The following is a 12,544-nucleotide window of genomic DNA, read 5'->3' as shown; positions in this document are numbered from 1 at the left end:
TAAAAGGGGATAATAATAATATCTACCTCATAGGCTGTTCTGGAGATTAAACGAGTTAATACAAACAAGGCGCTTGGAACAATACCTGAAACATAGCAAGTATGTGATAAGTGCCAGCTGAGAGATCACGATAAAGCTGTAGGAGTTCACAAGGGGAAAATAATTCGTAAGGGCTGGAGCTGATGGGAAGATTCTTCGGAGGAGTAGGGATTTACGGGAGGCAGTTCAGGGACTGATAAGAGGAAAGGAATTTTAGGTTTGGGGGAAACAGTGGGAGTAAAGTCTTAGATCAGTAAAACCATTGGCATTTGCGTGCGGTTTACTTGAACCAGACTGTTCCTGTTGCGGAGTAGTGGGAGTCAGGCTGGGACAGGCAGAGGGGTCACTGATATTTGTCAGAATAAAAGAAGTCTGGGTTGGGGGAGTCAGAGCTCTTTGTGTGTTTTTTCCTGGCCCTGTGACTTTGGGCACGTTACCTCATCTCTTCAGACTGCAAGTTTCCCAATTCTTAAAATGAAGTGGACTGGATCTATAAAATCCCTCGCAGCTCTAGAATCGCATGCCTCACACATGAAAAGGATTTCTTCGACCCCATCGTCTGAGGAATGGTGTTTTGTGTGTGTGCGGCATGGAGCTGACTTGCGGTTCTGGCCTCGTCAGTGCCAGGCTGTAACCGAGTGAGCTGATCAGCCCATGTGGATACCACACACTGCCTTTCGCAGCCATCACCACCACTGGAAAACTCTGGGCTCTCTGCGGGGGTATTTATGAAAAGAGCCCTTGGGTATTTCACTCCCAGATTATTTAGCGCCAACTCTACTACTGTTCTCTTAAGGAGCCTCAAGCTTTATGGATGCTAGCCTTGGAGTGGACCCTGAGGGCTAAGTAGGAGGGAAACAACTGTGTTTAGCCTTTAAAAAAATGTCCCAGATTGTCTTTGTGAAGCTCATAAAACAAAAGGAAGAAGCAGCACCACGAGCGCCAGATGAACTGCCAGTGAAGCCCTAAAGCTTTCGTGGGAAGAGTCCCATTGCTTTGACATTAGGGAGGCCCCTGTTCCAAGGTGTGTATTTCAATAACCTAGGACTCTGTATACACATAAATGAAAATGGGCTTTTCAGATACCATGCTTAGAAGTCTTTGGCTCTAGTATGGCACTACTTCAGTTTCTCTGTTTAGAAAGGAATTTGGTTTGTGATTCATTTCTCACTTCCTGTCCTTCTGGCGTGAGCCCCGCTCAGGGGCCTTTCTGCTGTTGTTCACCCTGCAGTGCTGCAGGGCTCTTGCATCAGAGGAAGGTCTCTAAGATTCCTCTCCCATTTGCTTTTCCTGTTGCTGAGTGGGAGGTACGTAGAGCAATAGCTGCCCTCTCCATGAAGAAAAGCGCTTTGTGTTTGTCCCTGGCACGAGCTTGGTCATCAGAGCAGGTACTTCTGGACTTTTATACTGGATGGATTTTACAAACCTTGGTGAATTGAAAAAGAACTTGAAACAGAAGAGCCAAAGCAAATAGAAGCATTTCTGTCTATATTTTTGTGCCTCCAAAGTTTTGAAGGGTTTAGTGTTTTCAGAAACTGAAATTTGAAAAGAGAGGCAGTTTACCCTTGCGTTGTCCTTGGAAAAAGAGTGTTTCTTTAGGGAGCAGAGTTCTAGGAAAGGAAGATGACTTGAGCATATAAGGATTCCAAAGCTAATAGGTGCCTCTCGGTCATGTTAAACATACCTTATTCATTTAGAATAGAAATTACTTGAGGGTATGGAATATATATATTTTTAATGTTGTCTATAAGAAAATCACTTTATTTTTTATTGAAGTATGGTTGCTATACAATATTATATAAGTTAACAGGCGTACAGTATAGTGAGTCACAATTTTTAAAGGTTACGTTCCATTTATAGTTATTATAAAATATTGGTTATATTCCCCATGTTGTACAATATATCCTTGTAGCCTATTTTATACCTAATAGTTTGTACCTCTTAATCCCTTTATTGCCCCTCTCCTCCTTCCCTTTCCCCACTGGTAACCACTAGTTTGTTCTCTATATCTGTGTCTGCTTTTTTTTGGTTATATTCACTAGTTTTTGCTGTATTTTTTAGATTCCACATATAAGTGCTATCATACAGCATTTGTCTTTGACTTATTTCACTAAGCACAGAGGGTATGGAATATATCTTTGTAGCTGTACGTGGTTCCTAACTGTGAGCTGCATCTAAGTCAATAATAAAAACTAGCAATTCAGGAGACTCCCATGTTCTGATCTCCTTGGCTGCTCATTCCCCTGAGGGGTGGTTATGGACATTGCCTCGTCCATTCATGCCACAGACTTTCTGAAGAGAAAAATACCCATGTCATGGGAGAAACTATGTGTTGCGAAGGTTGTGACTAAAGGTTGAGAGTGAGATGGTTTGGTCTGGCCTCTTTTTAGAGCAGCGATTGATTAATGCTGTCTGTGTTGCCGTTTCTTCCAGAGCTGACCTGTCCTGGACGCAGCATAACTAACGAAGCTGCTGCAGGATGAGAAGATGGCAGCGCGGCTGCTCGCACCACCAGGCCCTGATAGTTTCAAGCCTTTCACCCCTGAGTCACTGGCAAACATTGAGAGGCGCATTGCCGAGAGCAAGCTCAAGAAACCGCCAAAGGCCGATGGCAGTCATCGGGAAGATGATGAGGACAGCAAGCCCAAGCCAAACAGTGACCTGGAAGCAGGGAAGAGTTTGCCTTTCATCTATGGGGACATCCCCCAAGGCCTGGTTGCGGTTCCCCTGGAGGACTTTGACCCATACTATTTGACGCAGAAAGTGAGTTGGAGGAGACGGAGCAGCAGCTTCAGATACCCCGCTCCTAACAGGCTCAGGGGGGATGGGGGGAAAGAGCTGTGTCTTTGCCAGAGTTTGGATAAGTACTTAGCCTTTTGTTTCAGTTCCAGTTGACGGATTCTTTTTTGGTTTAATTGCTGCTAAGGGTCATTTGTGGGTCTTGGCACTTTTCAGTCTGTTAATAAGACTTCTGGTTTTGGCTCCTTTAACTGATTTGACAGTAGAAAAAGATTGATTTAAAAAGGGGGGGGGGGCTTCCCAGGTGACGCAGTGGTTGAGAGTCCGCCTGCCGATGCAGGGGACGCGGGGTCGTGCCCCGGTCCGGGAAGATCCCACATGCCGCGGAGCGGCTGGGCCTGTGAGCCATGGCTGCTGAGCCTGCGCGTCCGGAGCCTGTGCTCCGCAACGGGAGAGGCCACAACAGGGAGAGGCCCCCGTACCGCAAAAAAAAAAAAAAAAAAAAAAAAAAAATGGGGGGGGGGGCATAAATGGGAGTGTTTTAATAGAGTACAAGAAAGATGGCATAGTGAGAGACGGCACAGCCCTGTAGAATCTTGTTCACACATTCAGAATTCTATCTTTATATATAAAGATGATGTTACTATCGCAGCATTAACAGAGCCTGTTGTTAATATAATGGAGATGCTGGCTTTGTCTGCTTACCTAACCCCCTTTGTGACATTAGATCATAGCCTTTGGGGACAAGAATAGAATAGAGTAAACCAAACTGGGCCAATGAGGAGACCAGGTCTGTAGCCTTGTTACACAGTTGTCTGTATTCAGCGAATACTGATTCTTACATAGAGTCAATTCTGTTATTCCTGCTAGTAAGAAGCATGAGTGAAAGAAATACCAATCTTCATTTTGCCAAGAGTTTCAAATTTCCCGGACAAATGTTTGACCAAACCTTGGGTTTCTTTCTCACGATTATCTTTTGAAACTAGGCAACAGGTAATGAAGCAGAGCCCCCAGTTAATCCGGTGGCCAAGTAATTAGCCATTGAATACTGAAGACTGACATCAGATACCATTTTAGGGATCCCCCATTTGACAGATGTCATTTAAAGAATTAAATCCATAGGTGTTTCCAGATGAAGGGTAAAAAGGCTTTGTGTAATTATATATTAACAAATATAAAGCTTAACTAAACTGCCTTTATTAACAAAACTGTCTTATAAACTGCCGTTAACTAAATTGCCTTTTAGTCTTTCAGTTATGGAAGAAGTTTCTGTTTCTTTGTCTTAATAATGGGACAGAAGTAAGACTTGAGGCGAATAGATCTCTTGATTTAGCTATAGTTGTGGAGGCATCTTAGGTCTGAATGGCAAAACTAGTTAAGACGTTGTCTACAGAAAATGGCCCTTCACCCTGGTACTTCTGTTGCAGCTCAGAACAGCTACGTAATAGGAAAAAGTAGAATCAGTAGCCTGTAACTTCCACTGGGAAATTTAGAATGTTTAAGGAACAAAACATGATATGATATAAAGAAAAGTAGACTAGAAGTAAGAAATCTTCACTCTACCGTAATTCACCATGTTTATTATTTATAGTTTCCTTCCTTAGTATGTGTATTTTTCAAGCTACCACAAATAGTTCATGGGAAGAGAAAGTAGTAGATAAAGAAAAAAAATCTCAGAACTAGTTCATGTCCTTGAGCAAGTCATTTCACCTCTCTGGGCCTAAATTTCTCATGTAGGAATTGAGAAGTTGGACAAGACTTCTAAGGACGTTTTCAAATGTCAAATTCTGGGGCTAAGTAAGTTTCCATAAACTGTCATTGATTTCCTTACTTACTTATCCTTTTTTTAAAATCTAACTATTTAATCTGGGCCTTTGCTGAATGGGGGTAGGTGGGTGAGGAAGGAGGCAAGGTTTTAGCTTTCTGGGTTAGTGAGTAAGGGAACATGGAATCTTGCACTGTTTTTAAAAAAATATTTTCATTGATTGTAAAATTTTGAAATATTTTAAGATATATTTCCCTCCTCTTTCCTGTCCTTGCATCCTTAGTCTTTTTAGAGGTAAAAAGAAATAACAAAACACAGAGTTTAGGTCGTGCCTACTGAGATAAGTTTGGCCAACTGGTGTAACTTTTTCAGAAAATACTCTCATGGCAATAAGCAGATAGGTAAAGCCCTTTGGACTCTGGCCTTTCAGGTGCCTGAAACCTCTTTGCTTTTATTTGAACTATTTGTTTTTCTAACTCAGATGCAAATTAAACTTCCTTTTCTTAAGCCTGACTAATATATGAAAAATGTAGAGAGCTCTTCATTGTCAGAGCCTAGTTTTCCTTTGCTTGCCTTTTTCCCTGCTTCCCGCCTTATAGACAGCCTCTTTCCATTCCCAGTGCCTTAGATTTCGGTGCTCCTAGCTTGGGAGTGAGGACCCACAGAGAGTGGTCTCTGGCGCTAATGGGGACTCTTCTCCGGGTTAGGCCAGCTGTTGATGGCACTCCAGTAGGGGACTGGCTCTTCATGATAGAAAATCTGACTTCAGCCTTTGGCCTCACCACAAGGGTAGATAGTTTGTGGAAAGGATAACTTTAATTGTATTCTTTAAATTCTTTTTTTAAAAAAAAAAACCTGAACTATACCACCATGCAGAAAAATTCATAAAACATAAATGCTTAGCTTAATGATTATTAAAAGCAAACGAACACCTATGACAAGAAAGAACATTAGTAGCACTTCAAGGTATTATTTGTCTTTTTAAATAAAGCGTTTTTCAATTGATTAAAAATAATGTGCTTGTTCAAGTTCACTTGCATATCTTCACTGGCATTACTAAGACGGCTTACTAACCAGGCCTTTCACTGGGCCAAATTAGCGAGGTCTCCCCTACAAGGAAGCACGCTGGGAATCAACCCACATATTGAAATATCCTGAGAGTAGAAAGGACTTTAAGAGGACATTCCCTTCCATTTGTTTCTTAAGGGCTGCCTTAAATAATTCTTGCAAAGTAGAATTTCTTTTCTTTGCTTAATGGTACAAGTGGGTTTCTTTATTTTTTCCTCATAGGTCTTGTTTTCTACCTGATTGATCATTTTTGTGACTCTCATAGAAACTGGTTTCTCATTTCCTTCTCTCTTTATTTTAGAGGGTGAAAGAGAACTAGTTCTCTGTTGTGGATTTCACACTGTCCAGGGACACAGGGTCATAAAACATGTGTATCACGTTTTCAAGATACCATTGTACCAGCTGGTGCTGGTTTGAGCTATCTATCCTAAGCTTCTTGGTGGTGTCCATATTGCATTTCACCTGACTTTCCCGGATGGCCCCCAGAACGATCCAGATCATCCTCTCTTTGGACTGTCTCAGAACTCCCAGTGCTACAACATTTTCCTTGCCTCTTGGTACTTTGTTCGCATGTCTCCATTCTTTGGCTTTCTTGTTTTTCGAGTGTCACCTGAAAAGAATTGAATTTACAGGACATTTAAACTTTTTAATTTATTTAATTTTTAAAATAGGTAATATATTTACATGGTTAAAAATTCAATAAAAGGTATTCAGTAAAAAAGGTATTGAGTAAAAGTCTCCCCTTTACACCTCTCTCTCCTCAGCCCACTTCCTGCCTCTCTGCCACAGGTAACCATTGTTAGTAGTATCTTCCAGAGTTTCTTTATACTGCATATGTACAACCAAAACCAAATAGGTATTTTAGGAACTTGAGCCGTCCTGAATGCCTTTGCTCTTGGTTTTCTTTCTATTTTATTAAGCCAATTGAAGTCTTAATTTTGTTATTTGTTTTCCCTTCTTTCATACTATGGAATCTTAAGTTTTATCAGGGTAAATTCTCTGTTCATTTCTCCCCTTCCACATGCTTTTTGGTAAATCAAATCAAGGACTTCTTCTCTATTGCTTGAAGTGTCTTTCTATCTTTACTACAAAATATACTCTCCAATGCTTAATAATAACTTGTTGAATTTTAAATGGCCGTGTTTAGTCCTAAGAACTGTCTTAAGTGGGGCAACAAGAAAGTCAGTGTATTAAGTTGAAAGAAGGCCTTCAGAGTTGGCTCCTACCCTTTTTTCCTGTTTATTAAAACCAATAATTGTTATTGGTGTCCTTTTTGTTCTGTGGATATGCCCTCCCATAAGAAAGCCCTGTAAGCAAAAATCCAAATTACAGGATTGATTATGTTCCTTTAAATTGGGCACATACCTATTGCATTAAAAAATTACATATGGAAAAAAAAAAAAAATTACATATGGTTTCCCAAAGTTCATTTTACCTTCAAGTTTTCATGTCTGTCTTTTCCTGCAAATTGGAGTCAACCTAGAATCAAAGAAAATTAGAATATGGTAGGCTTAGACATCATCTAGTTCAGCCTCCTCATTTTATAAACTTAATAAGGTGAAATGCTTTGTCAAAAGTATTTGCGAACACCTCCTAACTCTCAGTTTGTTACAACATATTTCTAGTTTTCCACTCTTCTAATTTTTCATTGATCGATCCTCAGCCTCGGTTGGCTCAGTCCTTCTGAAGTGAGGCATGCAGATACGGAGAGAGAAAAAAACCCTGCTTTTTCATTCACATCCCTTATAATCCCTGTGGTTTAATAGCCCTTCTTAGGATGGGTCCTAAGAAATGCAGTGCTTCTGGGGGAAAGGATGGCATTTGTGTTAGCTCCAGTACTTTACCTTCTCAGGTGAAGGAGCTCTGAGTAGTCTAGCGGCCTAGACGACTTGTTCCAGAGACATGGGCTCAGTATCGATACTGCTACCGCTGTTCAGCTGGACATGTAATTTGGAGGGAATTTTACTTCACCTCTTCACATATTTTTGCTTTTTAAAGGAAGATTATTTCTTAGCCCCCGCCATCCCCCCCAGCAGAATGATATAGTGAAAACAGCACTTAACTGGGAATAGAAAAACCTCATTTTAGTTCTGCCATTGCCTCTTGTCTGCCCTTGGCCAAATCACGTAAATTCTCTGGGCTTCAAATTTCCTTATCTGCAATATATGCAAGGTAAGAGTTGCGCTTATATCTGTATCTTTCTAATTGTATTTCACATATTATGCCTGTCACATATTATGTTTTATCTGTTGCAAACTATTCTGTTGCCCTGGTGTCGCCTGCCTTCTGGTCTCCATCCCCTTCTTCTGGAATATACTCTGTGCTTTAACTTCACCTTTGGACACTTAACCACATTTGTCTAGGCCTAGCCCTGAGGCCTCTTCTTCCTTACAGCCTAACTTGATTGTTTACATTGGAACGGATTCCTCCTCCTGAATTTCTATAATACATTAAGATCCCAGCCCTGAGAAGTGGGTTTTAGTTGTAACTCAGGTTAGGTATGGCAGGGCACCCTGTGCCCAGCAATGTTTACAGTTTTTTCCTTACATCCCTAATATTAATGCCATCAGCTTCCTCAAATGAAGAACTCTTAAGTCACACACACACACACACACACACACACACACACGCACGCACATGCACACGCACACGCGCGTGCCGCATGCATGCATGCCCGTGAGCTCCTGGCAGAAAATCCTTGCAGAATCTAGTTTCACACACTTTCAGCAGGTGTGCAGAGTGGAGACAGGCTGTTAAAGGAGAATTTATGTTCATTAGGTGTGATTTGAAGTATCGCTAATGAAGCGTTGAATTGCCTGTTGCTGCACAACAGGCCTAGATGCCACTTTCTGTTTTGAGCGAAAACTAGGTGTTTTAAAGCTAGACGTTTTATTTTGTTTAAAAAAAACGTTTTGCAACAATATAAAAAAACAAAATGTTTCCATTGTTTTATTCACCAAATCAAATTGAGGCAAATGCTTGTGAGCAAATGGGAGGAAGGCCATTCTCAGCGTGGTGGGTTAAGGTAGTGCGTGGTATGGGGTTCTTTTCCATTCTCCAAGTATCATTATCTAGAGGAAAAGGAATTTAATTAAACAATCTTAAATCAGATTCCTCTTTCATAGCCTTAGCAATAGACCAGGAGCTGAGAAACCTTATTTCTGATCCCATTTCCACCTAATTCTAAATGATCTTGGGCATGTCACGTAACCATTCAGCATCTCAGTCTCCCTCATAGAGAAAATTAAGATTATGCTAATAGTTAGTATCCCACCTATTCTACAGTGTTGTTGTGAAGATTATATCTTGCCTACACTATACAAAACAAAACAGCCTGTTGTGCTAGCCCGCCTTCATTTTTCTCCATTATACACCTAGCATATATTTATTTGTTTATTGTTCATTCTCTTGTATGCTCATTAGCTGGCGCAGTGCGTGCCCTATAGTAAGTGTTCAATCCATATTTGTTGAATGAACAAGTCAATCTTATGAGATAATGCCTGTGGAAACACTATGTACTTTTCTAAGTGCTTTGAACATGAAAGGTGACATTATGATTTTTTTTTTTCTAATGAAGAGTTTTCCCATCTACCAAAATGAATGGAACTCTAGGGGGAAAAACACTGATTATCAATATATCTTTTCCTTTCCTGAAGAATTAGTTTCCTTTAGGGGCTGAGGAATTAGATCAAGAAATGGGTTTCCTGGGGCTTCCCTGGTGGCGCAGTGGTTGAGAGTCCGCCTGCCGATGCAGGGGACACGGGTTCGTGCCCCGGTCCGGGAAGATCCCATATGCCGCGGAGCGGCTGGGCCCGTGAGCCATGGCCGCTGAGCCTGCGTGTCCGGAGCTTGTGCTCCGCAACGGGAGAGGCCCCAACAGTGAGAGGCCCGCGTACAGAAAAAAAAAAAAAAAAAAAGAAATGGGTTTCCTGACATTTTAGGGGATTTTTGGAGGGCTGAATTACTTTTGGTAAGTGCACCAGTCTTAACTCTCCTCTTGTAGCTCCTTAGATTAGCAGGGACTTTATCAAAGACCATTAGGTAATAGCCGCTACCTAGTGCTCTTCCTGATTTATTGGTATCAAGTCTTTATTACACAAAGGATGTTATGTCCTGAATATTCGAAGTTGTTCTGTCATACCTGCCTTTATTAAGTGTTTTGCTTCTTTCTCGTCTGTGGGAGTTGTGTTACCCTCCCTGTATTAACCGACTCTAAAGGAAGTGAGAGAAGCTGACGTGGGGTATATACCAGTTTGGGTTGTCTCATATAAAATATGATCTATTTATTCAACAAATACTTCTTGAGTACTTCCTATGTGTGAGACCTTGGGGGTATTGGGCTCTGTTGGGGGGATCACAGATTAATAAAGTCCATTTTTGACCCTTACGTAGCTTATAACATGGTAGTGTGTGGGGTGGTATCACTTTTGATAAGGGGGCCTCAGAAAGGGCCTTATTACTTCATAGTAGGCATAATATTTGGATTGTAGAAAAGAGAGATAGACTGAAACATTCTAGGCAGAAAGAACAATATAAACAAAGGCTCAGAAACAAGGGCATAAGATAATGTAAGAGAAAGCTAAATAGGCTAATTTGATTGGAATTTGGGGAGTTGGGTGATGAGTCTGGGAAGGGTGTGATGGAGCCAAGTCACGGAGGACTTAACGGTGTTAGACTGAGAAGTCTGGTCTTCACTTGATAAGCAATAGAGAACTACTGAAGCCTTTTTTTAAAAAAAAAAAATTTATTTATTTTTGGCTGTGTTGGGTCTTTGTTGCTGCGTGAGGGCTTTTCTCTAGTTGTGGTGAGCAGGGGCTACTCTTTGTTGCGGTGTGCGGGCTACTCTTTGTTGCGGTGTGCGGGCTTCTCATTGCGGTGGCTTCTCTTGTTGCGGAGCACGGGCTGTAAGCACGCGGGCTCAGTAGCTGTGGCTCATGGGCTCTAGCGTGCAGGCTTAGTAGTTGTGGCTCATGGGCTTAGTTGCTCCGTGGCATGTGGGATCTTCCTGGACCAGGGCTCGAACCCGTGTCCCCTGTATTGGCGGGCGGATTCTCGACCACTGCGCCACCAGGGAAGCCCTACTGAAGGCTTTTGAATGGGAGCAAGGATATGTGATCAAAGTTGTGTTTTGAGGAGGTGAATGTGGCAGTGATGTGTAGGATAAACCAGAGGGAAAGAGAACTGGGACAGAGCGACCGGCTATGAAGTAGTGAGGGTCTGAAGTGTGGTGGTGGAAGTGAAAAGTAAGGGGAATAGATGAAGTCAGAAGTGATGTAGAGATAAACTGATAGGAGTTTGTGATTGATTGTAGAAGCTTAAGGAAAGAGTTGAGCATTCAGTCCTTCATTTGATAATTGGATCAATTGTTATTGTCTTCTTTATACCCAGGTTCTGTTCCATACCCTTGGGAACAAAGCAGGCAAGCTCTATATACCACTCCTGGAAGTCAGTTTTTGTTGGGGAGACAGATAATAGACAAGTAAAGAAATAAAATTATTACAGGTAACCATAGGTACATTAATGAATTTAATATAGTCCAGGTACCTTAAAGATTGTGGTGCTGTAACTTGGTACAGAGACCCAAACGTGGAGAATGCAGAAGAGTCAAAGGCTACGTGCTCTCTTAAATATTCAGTGTCTTAAATACGCTTTTAGCAAGTACTAAGTTATAATCTTCAAAAGGACCCATACCACAGGTATTCTGAGTTGTTTAAAAGCCAGTATTGTCACTCCACTGAGTTTGCCAATCTTAGATTTTTACATAGGCAGGACATTTTCAACATTAGTGTTGAAATTTTCCCCAGAAAAGAAAATTTTCCCCAGAAAAGAACCTCAGGTCTTCTCTAGTCCTTGCACAAGTCCTAATTTGCAGTTCCAAGGTTCTGAGCCACATAGTGTATAAGAGACAACTTCTACCTGAATTCTTTTTTTTTTTTTTTTTTTTTTTTTGCGGTACGCGGGCCTCTCACTGTTGGGGCCTCTCCCGCTGCGGAGCACAGGCTCCGGACGCGCAGGCTCAGCGGCCATGGCTCATGGGCCCAGCCGCTCCGCGGCATGTGGGATCTTCCCGGACCGGGGCACGAACCCGCGTCCCCTGCATCGGCAGGCGGACTCCCAACCACTGCGCCACCAGGGAAGCCCTTACCTGAATTCTTGGGTGTATATTATTAGCTAATCACCTGAGCCATAACATTACGCTGACTGGTAATTTTAGGAATTAATCTCTGATGGTTTCTCCAGGGTGTAGTTTATGAAATCTTTTTATTCTATTAAGAATTAACCTGTTGGGGAATTCCCTGGTGGCGCAGTGGTTAAGAATCTGCCTGACAATGCAGGGGACACGGGTTCGAGCCCTGGTCCAGGAGGATCCCACATGCCGAGGAGCAACTAAGCCTGTGTGCCACAACTACTGAAGCCCGCATGCCTAGAGCCTGTGCTCTGCAACAAGAGAATCCACTGCAATGAGAAGCCCACGCACCTCAACGAAGAGTAGCCCCCGCTCACCACAGCTAAAGAAAGCCCATGTGCAGCAACGAAGACCCAATGCAGCCAAATATTAAAAATAAATAAATAAGTTTGTTTTTTAAAAAAAGAATTAACCTGTTGAATGGGATATTTAATAATGACCGTATAAATGTTGGAGGATTCTCAAGATTGCAGTGATATTGATCGTCTTCTCACTATAATTAGCCATATTTTAAATCCATTCTTAGTAAAAGAGAGTAAGACTGTGACATCATTATACAGGGATTGACTGATTCCAAATTCACATGAGTTGTAAATTCTTTATATATAACCCTATTTGACACAATTCAAGATTAGGATTTCCCCATTATATGGCATTTTCTGTCAACTGATTCTAGCAAAATTTTTGATACCTGCTCTGAAAAGGCACTCCTGTTCCAGACACTTTGAGTCTACAAAGTTTGGCCT

General features: G+C 41.7%; 1 protein-coding gene across 1 annotated transcript in view; it reads left to right on the top strand.

The window, feature by feature from the left end:
* Window positions 1-1,224: 1,224 nt before the first annotated feature.
* Window positions 1,225-12,544, top strand: part of SCN8A (sodium voltage-gated channel alpha subunit 8) — a 113,959-nt gene continuing 102,639 nt past the window's right edge. Inside the window, exons 1-2 of the mRNA XM_073788662.1 lie at window positions 1,225-1,427; window positions 2,473-2,802. Coding sequence (XP_073644763.1) covers window positions 2,527-2,802 — 276 coding nt within the window. The 5' untranslated portion in view covers window positions 1,225-1,427; window positions 2,473-2,526. The remainder of the gene's footprint in view (window positions 1,428-2,472; window positions 2,803-12,544) is intronic.

Source organism: Tursiops truncatus, chromosome 11, assembly GCF_011762595.2.
Source record: "Tursiops truncatus isolate mTurTru1 chromosome 11, mTurTru1.mat.Y, whole genome shotgun sequence".
NCBI classification, from domain to species: domain Eukaryota; kingdom Metazoa; phylum Chordata; class Mammalia; order Artiodactyla; family Delphinidae; genus Tursiops; species Tursiops truncatus.
The sequence above is the reverse complement of the archived record's forward strand: the minus strand, read 5'-3'. Positions and strand labels throughout refer to the sequence as shown.